Source organism: Artemia sp. Qi Xiang Cuo, chromosome 15, assembly GCF_049724085.1.
Source record: "Artemia sp. Qi Xiang Cuo chromosome 15, ASM4972408v1, whole genome shotgun sequence".
NCBI lineage: Eukaryota > Metazoa > Arthropoda > Branchiopoda > Anostraca > Artemiidae > Artemia > Artemia sp. Qi Xiang Cuo.
Genome location: NC_142808.1, coordinates 33324806 through 33335335, shown reverse-complemented (window position 1 = coordinate 33335335; position 10530 = coordinate 33324806). Strand labels below are relative to the sequence as shown.

General features: G+C 37.0%; 1 protein-coding gene across 2 annotated transcripts in view; it reads left to right on the top strand.

Moving 5' to 3' along the window:
- Positions 1–245: 245 nt before the first annotated feature.
- LOC148943583 (F-box/LRR-repeat protein 5-like) overlaps positions 246–10530 on the top strand; it is a 138271-nt gene continuing 127986 nt past the window's right edge. For both annotated transcript variants that reach the window (XM_089100881.1, XM_089100882.1), the window contains exons 1-2: positions 246–377; positions 2461–2658. In XM_089100881.1, coding sequence (XP_088957007.1) covers positions 291–377; positions 2461–2658 — 285 coding nt within the window. In that variant the 5' untranslated portion in view covers positions 246–290. The remainder of the gene's footprint in view (positions 378–2460; positions 2659–10530) is intronic.

The following is a 10530-nucleotide window of genomic DNA, read 5'->3' as shown; positions in this document are numbered from 1 at the left end:
TAATGCTAGGCTGGTCCCGCTTTCCAGATTACAAATAACGCTCTATACTGAATCTTTAACTCCATGATTTTCCATAGGTTGATCCATATAGTGGAAAAACCAGGAAGTGAAGACTCATCCAACTCAAGAACAGCGACGACCGATACAAAGCGTACCGAGCGGAATTTCTTAAGATTTTCCAACGCTGATCCTGCTATGAATTTTTTTTCTCAAAGTCTTGGCAACTAGAAAGCAAACATTTTAAAACGGAAAGTCAACGAGATTCCGAGTATTTACGTCAAGATATCAGAATGCCTACAAAATATCCCACCGATATTGATGTGTTCATGGTTCCTCATACAAGAATGAAGGAACTAGTTCAAACTTACGAGATGCAAGTATGCTGACGGGCATGAGCTTAATTTAGCCGTTTTAGAAAAGATAGGTGTTGCTTAAAAATAAAGGTCAACATAACTCAATGCATCTTTTGGTAAATTTGCTGGGGTTGACCACATCTAAGGAAAATATGCTGCTAAAATAGCCCTAGGTTATTTAAACAGTAAGGAATAAAATTCTTACATTGTAGTATGCAGTATGTTTTTAGATAATTTCATATTGCCTAAAATTTTTATCCAACAATTGTGTTAAAATCTTTTGGCAGAATGTTTTTCACAAGGTAAAAATGCAAGAAAATCAGTTAAAAATAAGACTTGATAGGTGGTAGAAGATGCAAAACAATAAATACATAGGCCTATATTGTTAGGGCTATGTCTGGGAAGAGAGGGAGGGTGCATTACCAGAAAAGCAACCATGATATTTAGAATGAGCATAAACAAAAGATTTGTTATTAGTGCTGTATTCCCACTCTCAAGAAGGAAACACAAAAACATTCCAAAACACCTGTTAATAGCCTATCATTCCCTAAGGCAAATAAATAAAATTAACTCATCCCCCTGCCCTAATGGTTAAATACCAGCCATTGTTGTTGGGCACATCAACTATAGATAGAGCAGTTTGGTGCTCTCCAATGTGTTTTGCTATTTTGTGTCCTATCAATGTGTTTTGCTATAAAAGGCACTAGATCTGAAAACTTACTCTCAATTTTCTAAAATTATATGTTATATGTCAGTATGCTGGGAGAGGGGGCAAACATTGGTAACACATTGCTCTTAACTGAGCCTACAGCCTAATAAAGACTATGACTGTACCTGTTGCCATTGAGATTACATACATTATGTTGACATTAGAGGTATGTTTTTCAGGTTTTCTTTTACTATTGCAATTAACACTGCATTCTTCAAATTTAGATTCTATTGCATTTCAGGTTGAAGGGGTACCAAAAGGCATTGGGTAGCGTCCTAGCCCATTTTGTTGCTTAGAATAGCACTATATCTATACCAGAATGTGTACTTAATTACTTGTAGGCTACTTACAGTAGGACCAGGTTGCTCACCTGATCCTCTTCTGCCTCACCTGGCATCTAAAATACAGACACTTTGTAGGAATTTGTCCAACTATAACCTCCTAAGACTCAAAGCCATACCAGTATATACAATTGATTTATCCCTTATCCCAATTCCTATGGTTATCTATTCTAAATGACAAGGTCAAGAAAAAAACAATAAAAGATTAGAGATACATCACACTTCACTAAGTCTTGAATATTCATGTAGTATAGCCAGGGCTTTTGAGGGAGTAGGGCAAATTCTTTGGGGCTCAAGCATAGAAGGACTAAAGATTTAATATACAACATGAAAATATAATTTCTGTGGAGGGTCAAGGAAATATTGTTTGTCAGTTTTTCCTTCCAATAACCAGTGCTATTGAACTGCCATGTTCTTTTGCGATTATACTGTAGGGAAAAAAATGGGTAGCTGGAAGTAGGGGAATGAAGAAATTTATATCTGTGACTCTGTCTTGGATTTTGGTAGCCCCAAATGTAGCTTGCACTTAATGTAACCCTTTTAGTTTGAAATGTTTATGTAAAAAAAAGCCTTACTCAGGATCAATATCAAAAGTTTTTTTTTACTATAGGAAAATAATGCAAGGCAAAAATCAAAACTTTTGCTGTTTTTGTAACAGAAACAAGTTAAGCATAAAACCCCTCTCAGAAAAACCCTATAGATTTCAAATGCCACTTTTACTTTATCTGTGGCAAAAAGAAATGGACAAGAACTCTGAATAATTTTTGAAGTATGCTCATTTGTGTAAAAGATAGGGTAAGGAGAAAAGAAATTATTCTCTATCAGGAATAGCCCAGTAAACCCTTTTTCTTGGAAATTCAGACCCATAAACCACATTTTGGTGACCCCCCCCCCCTAATTTTCTGATGCTCTCTTTGTGTTATATTGATAGGATTTTTTGTTTGGCATTTTCTAGACATACAGGTTCTAAGGTATGCATAAATTATTGTTAATATATATTTTTTTAGTTTGTTTATGCATATTTTTCATTCACTCCTTTGCCTCTTTTTTTATTTAGGTTACTAATACAGACTTCAAGAATTTTTTGTCTGTTGAGTATCTTCTACACATGTTGGAAGCTGCATTTTGTGAATTCAAATCTCACGAGCAGATTGAAAACTTTTACATTCTTGATAAGCTACAAGAGAGGCTCAGATCAAAGAATCTTGTGGATAATTCTGTTTGTGGATGCCATAAGGACAATCATTTATTGGAGGTAATTTTTTAATTAAAAGAAATATCACAACTTTTGTGATAAAAATTGTTACCATGAAATTGATAGTTGCTGTTTGGCCATATGCCAAATACTTTTGCCTATATTTTTTATATTGGATATTGGCCAATATGCATAGGGAGGGGAAGAGAACCACTTATGCTAGGTTTGACTGAACAGATCTGGAAAGTAGTTGTTTTTAATCATAGCTTCTTTTTCTTATGTTAAAAAATAGGTAAATTTCACAAAAGATACCACCTTGGAGAGAAGAATTTAGGCATATTCAAGTGATGAGGAGGCAATGTCCTCCTAAACCACAAGTTACAGCCTGCAGATAGTCTTTCAGCACTGTTAGGGGTAAAGTGAAAATATAGAAATATATAAGATGGTCAAAATTATTAATCAAGACAGTGAATAAATAAATCTTAAATAAACCCACATATTTTGGCCAAACATCTGGAAACTTTTATCAATGGAAAAAAAAGGAGATAGAAGAAAAAATAGACTAAAGCATACAAGAAAATAACATTAAAAAGGCAGAAAACTTTGTATAAAGAAAAAAAAGGGAAGAAATTGGAGAATTCACAATGGAACAACTGTAAGCTTATAGCTGTTTATCAGAGTTCTAAACAACTCCAGAAGATGATTGCACAATACACACAATTTCAATCAAACTGATGCCATAATAATGTATCCTAGAGTTCTATCAGAAATAATAATGACTTCTGGTATAAGGTCCTAAAGAATGAAAAGGATCAAGGTAACTGTTACTAAGCTCCATCTTATTAACAGCTACTAAGGATCAAGTTCAAACTTTTGTGTACCAACCTACACAGAATACTTAAAAGGACACTAGCATAATCATGGACCTGTTGGATGACATGTGTAAAAAGTGTAGCATATACTATTTTGTGAAAACCAGAGAAAAATATTTTTCTGCTCTCCTCCAAAACACAAAATTCCCCCCAGCCATTGGGCAAAACAATATATATTTACAAAATTACCCCTTAGCTATGAAATCTATATTACAAGAAACACTCGTTTTCCCTCAGTCTTCAGGCAAAAAAAGTGCATGCTCAAAACACAAGCAAAGAAAAAAAATTATTCCAAAAACGTACTTTGTTTATAAAAGTACACTAGAGATAGATGGTCATAAAAACATCAGAGGGGGCTCATTTGATTGGAAATCGAAAATTCTAGTTCCTTTTTTAAGAGTCAAAAGTGCTCAGGGGGCAACCAGTCTCCTTATGACCTTCTTTCCCCATACATATCAGATCAATGCTTTGAGCTGTTCATTTTATTTAAAATGGTCCAAAGGTCAAATTACTAGTATCCTCCATAGCCCCCAGGCAAGGGCTGTGAGTTGCCAAAGCAAGTTGTCAGCTGTTAACATATAAGGTTTTTTATTAGGAAAAGAAGGCATGTTTGATCCCGGTGTCCATGATGACTAGGGTTATAAAGGCAAAAATTTAAAGGGAATGTTGGGAGGGATGCCAAACACAATCAAAACACACTACATGATTGCTTGTTGTCAAAAGCGAATATCAGCAATATCTAAGGAACAGCTCTGGGTATTCAGTTGAAACTTTCAAGGTATATTAAGGGTATGTTGAATAGGGATTAGAGAATAACCACTCCCCCTCCCTCCCCCTCCTTGTCGTTTTTAGGTGCCCCCTCTGATTACCAATGATCAAAATTTTGAGATTGTCATATTGTTCAAACTAGTAAAGAGGTCTTATAACTATACCCTTAGTGGCAGTATGTCCCCTACAGCCCTAGGGCAAGGATTGTAAAATAAGAAATTTGCCCAATTTTTATATGCAGGATCTATCATAAGGAAAAGGAGAAATTTTTAGTTCTGGGTTTCTCCAAAAGGCTAAGGGTAGTAAGATGAAACTTCAGATACTATAGGGGGTATGATAAAGCAAATCAAAAGGCACTATGTGCATCCACTTTAGCAAAAGGGGGTCCTGCAATATCTTTAGAACAGCTGAGAATATTAAATTGAAACTGTCAGAACATATTGAGGAGAATGTTGAAAAGGGGCTGGAGGGCTGCCAACTCTTCTCCTATGCCCTTTTTAGCTACCCTTCCTCCAAAAACATTTGATGAAAATTTTGAAATAGTCATCTTGTTCAGGATTTTCCAAAAGACAAATAACTATGCCTATGGGGTTGACATATCCCCACTATTTTGAGAGGGCTGCCAAATATCATCACAATGCACTGTGTGCATGCTGGTTGTCAAAAGAGTGTATCAGCAGTATCTAAGGAACAGCTGAGGGTATTAAGTTAAAACTCTCAGGGTATGTTGAAGAATGATTGGAGGGCAGAGAAAACTTTGGGGAATGTTGAGGGGGATTTTAAACTTAATCAAAAGATGCTACATGCATCCTGTTTACCAAAAAGGCGTATCTGCAATATCTGAAGAACAGCTTAGGGTATTAAGTTCAAACTTTCAGGGCTCTTTGAAGAGGATGTTCAAAAGTGGTCAGAGGGCAACCAGTCCCCTTCCAATTCCCTGTCCAGCTGCCATCCCCCAAAGATATTTGATCAAAATTTTGGAATAGCCATCTTGTTCAAAATAGTTGAAAAGTCAAATAACTATGTCTCTGGGAATGACATAACCCACACTGCCCATTCAACAAGTGTTGTGAGCTATTTAATCTACCATACCCATTGTTTATATATAATAAGTTTGGTTATTGGGAAAATTGGGTATGTTTGATCCTGAGTCTTTAAAAAGGCTAAGGGTATAGGTAAAACTTTTAGAAAATGTGAGGGGAATGATAAGAAAAATCAAAACACATTATAGACACGAAGGTTGTCAGAAGAGCACAACAGCAATTTCTAAGGAATGGCTAAGGGTATTAAGCTGACACTTTAAAGGAATGTTGAGAGGGATATTGAAAAAGGAATGGAGATCAACCAACCCCCCTTTTGCCTTTCTAGATGCCCTCCCTAAACACTGATAGAAATCTTAAAAAGCCATTTCATTAAAAATATTCAAAAGGTCTAACAATTATGCCACCAGGGATGCCATGCCCCCGCGCTCCAGGGAAGGAATATAAAATGGGAAATTTGTCCATTTTTTATATGAAGGATTTATCATTGGGAAAGGGAGGGATGTTTGATCCTGGGTATGTCTTAAAAGCTAAGGGTATTGAGGAGAAATTTTGAGAAATAATAACTGGTGTGTTTAGCTAATTCAAGGTAAACTATCTGCAGTTAAGTTATCAAAAAGGTGAACTGCAACTGCATCTGCTTTCAACTACTACTATATCTACTTATGACTACTCTCAAACTAATTTGCTATTTCATTTAAAATTTTGTAAAACTTAAAAATTTCAGGGCATGCTGGAAAGTGCTTGGATGGCAAAGTATCCTCTTTGTCCTTTTTAGACCCCCTAAACATTGATCAAAATTATGAAATAGCCACTTTGTTCAAATTATTGAAAAGGTCTAATAACTATCTGTCTGGGAACTTCATGACCCTTACAGCCCTTGGAAGAAAGGTTGTAAATTATGCAATGTGCCAATTGTTTACATACAGGATTTATCATTGGGAAAGAGGGGGAATATTTGATCCTGAGTTTGTCAAAAAAAGGCTACGGGTACAAAGGTAAAAGTTCAGGGAATTCTGAGAGGAATGTTACACTAAATCCAAAGACACTATGTGGATTCAGGTTCGCAGTTACAGCGAGTTGCAATAGCAGCCGCAATAGTAGTAGTAGTAATAGTGGCCCTGAAAGTTTCAATGTAACACCCTAACCTGTTCATAAGATATTGCAGATATCCTCAGTCGTTCTTGGGATACTGCTGAGATGCCTTAATAAGAATTAGCGTTAACACAGTAGATTTTGATTTAATCTTAAGGCAACATTTAGTTTTTAAACATAATAGGCAAATGGGAGTGTGGGTGTGGGAGGGTGACTAGTTGCCCTCTAATCACTTCTGACTATTAAAAAGGGCATTGGCTCTTTCTATTTTCAATCCAATGAGCCCTTTTCGAAGTTCCTACGACAACTCCTTTGATACAGAGTGCCCTGGTCTAAAAAAATAAAATAATAATAATACATTGTACCCACACTGATCTTTACTATAAAAATGTCAAGCCTACCAAACACTTTTAAATATTAAAAAGTGCATTATCTCTTTCAATTTCCAATCGAATCAACGCTTTTTGAGTTTTTACGACAACGCTTTCTATAAAACTCCTTATATGCCGTCAGGGCGTAAATTACAACCCTTGTCCAGAGGACTATGAAAGAGTTTTCATCCTTAAAGACCTAATTTCCAGAATTATCAACTACATTAAAAAAAACTTCTATATAAAAATTTCGATTGGATGTGTTTGGGGAAATGGTGGGCGTGAGAGGGGTGTTAGTTGCTCTCTAATCACTCAACTATTAAAAAAGGCACTAGCCCTTTGAATTTCGAATCAAATGAGCCCTTTTGAAGTTTCTACAACAACACTTTCAATAAAAACCTTATATGCCCCCAGGGCATAAGTTGCAACCCTTGCCCTGAGGGCTGGAGGGGGGGGATTTTCATCATCAAAGACCTAAATTCCCATACTTTCAACTACGCGGAAAAAAATTGCTATCTCAAAATTTTGATTGGATGTGTTTGAGGAAATAGTGGGCGTGAGAGGGGGTTAGTTGCCCTCCAATCACTTCCGACTTTTCAAAAGGGCACTAGCCCTTTCAATTTCCAATCAAATGAGCCCTTTTTAAAGTTTCTACAACCACGTTTTCTAAAAAAAAACTTATGTGCCCCAGGGCATAACTTACAACCCTTGCCCTGTAGTATGTTTTGATTTAGTTCAATTTCTCCCTCAGCCTTTCCTCGAATTTTCACTTCAATACACTCAGCCTTGGTAGTACTCGCTACAGGAGCAGTAGTTACAGTATTAGTAGTAATAGTAGCAGCAATAGTAGTTGTAGTAGTAGCAGCAATAGTAGTGGCAGTAGTAGTAGTAGTAGCATGGAAATATTCCCTCTTTGGTCAATTGATCATCCCCCTTACCATTTCCTGGAAGTTCCAAATTGATACACTCTGTTATTCCTAAGGTATACCCTTTTGACAATCCGTATTCACGTAACGTGTTTTGATTGATTTCAACACTCCCTTCAACATTCTTTGAAAGGCTCCCATGAATGCCCTTCGCCTTTTGGACACTAAAAGTGAAACATGCCCACCTTTCTCAATAACAAATACAATATGTAAACCATAGGTGAATTGTATAACTTCCAGCCCTCGCCACAAGAGCTTTGGAGGGGGAGGAGGGTTGACATCTCAAGAGACATAGTTACAGGACCGTTCTACTATGCTGGAAAAATAGTTATCTCAAATTTTTGATTGGATGTGTTCGAGGAATTAATGGGCGTGGGAGGGGGACTGGTTGTCCTTCAATCACTTTTGACTCTTAAAAAGGGGAATAGAACTTTCGATTTCCAATCAAATAAGCTCCTTCTAAAGTTTCTACGACAATTCCTTCTATACAAAGTGCCTTCGTGAAAAAAGAAAACAAATAATAGTAATAATGCATTGTGCCCATATCGCTCTTTACTTAGGCAGTTCTATTGCACTGCCTGTGATTTGCTTGTATATTTTAATTTTTCAGTTATGGAAGTTTTTTTCTTTGGTTGAGAACTGTTTTCAGAGTTGAAGCCGAAATACTTGGCCTTTTTTAGCTTATTTTCTTCAGTGTCTTGAATAAAAGCTTCACTCATGACTTATATATTTCTATATTTTAGCTTTATTTACAAATGAGAAGGCAGTGCTGCTTAAAAAATAATATATTGCCAAGGGTAGCTGCTTACTCTTTACTTTTGATAATTCTTGAATTCTTAGACTTGAAGTCGCTCTTTACTGCAGTAAAGAACCACAGTGTTTTTTATTCAGTAAAGCTAGAAAGACAAGAAGACCGATAAATCATACACGTAAATCTAATTATAAACCAATGGAGGTGAGAACCTTGATCACGGAAAAGCTGTCTGATATTGTTCCCTAAAAAATGGTTTAAGATCTATCCACCCAGTAGTGGTTTTAGGTCTCATAATCTGGAGGGGGGAAGGTATACCAGAGGAGTGTAAAACCATAAAACAAAAGGAATCTAAATTCAGATGTCCCAGAAACTGTGGTGGGGGGCAGCTGCCCTTCCCCCCTGCCCAGGCCTAGAATCGTCGCTGTATCCACCATCTGTGATGGGTTGTATATATGGCATAAAAATACAGGGAAACGGTTTCGGAAACGTAAAAAAAAGAAAATTGCAGTATCGGTTGGTAAACCATGTATTAAAGGTTTTATATTAATCTTTTCCTCCTCGGTGGCCACAGTTATAAACACGGACCGAACTCTGGCGAGATCTTTGAAATTGAGTGAGTTAAAAATAGGGCTTTTTGAGTGAATTGTATACAAACAAGGTTTCTAGAGGCAAAAATTAAAGAGTGAGCTATAAGATTCCCAGGGATGAGGGCGAGGTTTGCTACATTCTCATATATTCGATTCTTAAAAAAATCCCAGAGGGCTAGGTTAAATTCTCTCCTTTTTATATAGTCTAATGTGTATATGTTGTTAGTACCCAAACCAAGATTTGTATCAAAACTTTCTCGTAAAAATCGACTATTCTATAGATGAACTGACCATTATTGAGCCCAGGTGGCTACGTAAAATTATGTACTCTTTATGCATTCCCATGTGTAGATATTATTTATACCCAACCAAAAAATGGATCAAAATGTACTTCAAAAAATAAATTATATGGGAACTGGCAGTTATTGAGGAAAACAAATAATACAATCCTGCAGAGATCCTAGGCTTCCAAAAGAGATGTAAAGAGAGATGGATTTCCGATGAAACATGGAAGACTATAGCTGAACGCACCCCCTTAAAGAGACAGAAGAATAGCGCACAAGGTGATCACCAAGCTCGCCTCTCAGTGCTGTACCTTCAGAAGCACAAGGAAGTCAAGAAGCAGACACGAATTGACAGACGTAAATTCATCGACGCAAAAGCTGAACAAGCAGAAGAAGCTGCCAAGAAAGGTGACTCAAGGCTCGATTACAAAATAAGGAATGACATTGTGGGGCGTGCAAAAACTTCCGAAGGTCCAGTGAAAGACAGTAAATGAAACCTAACTTCTGAAGAGCAGATTAAGGAACGTTGGGCAGAGCATTTCGAGAACGTTCTTAGTCGACCTAGACCGCCTCAGACACCCCGTATACTAGAAGTACCTTTATTCGATTTAGACATTAACCTCGACCCAATCTCTCCCACTGAAACCTCAAGTGCCGCCAAGAAGTTAAAAAACGGCAAGTCACCTGGTGCTGATGGCATCGCTGCTGAAATGATAAAAGTTTCATTGGGTATATGTACGACAGTTTGGCTCACTTTTTTCAGAACCGTCTGGGAAACGGAAAGAGTTCCCAAAGATTGGAGCAAAGGCATTATAGTAAAACTATTTAAGAAAGGAGATGCCAAGTCCTGTGGAAACTGGAGAGGGATCGCCCTTTCATCTGTAGCTGCTAAGCTGTTCAGTCTGATACTACTAAATAGAATCATCAATCAGATCGACCAAAACCTCCGCGAGGAACAAATTGGCTTTGTACTTAGGAGAGCGTGCGCTTACCTTATCTACATTATGCAAATGCTGATTGAAGAGAGCAATGAACAGAGGAGGAAAATGCAGATCTTATTCATAGACTTCTAAAAAGCATTCGATTCAATCGATCGAGAAACCCTTTGGAAGATTTTATCCCACTAGGGATTGTCAGAGAAAATAGTAAATCTTATCATGGCCGTGTACGAAGAAACACAATGCTGCGTTCTTACCAGTACTGGTGACACAAGATGACACCAAAATCGCTTTGGA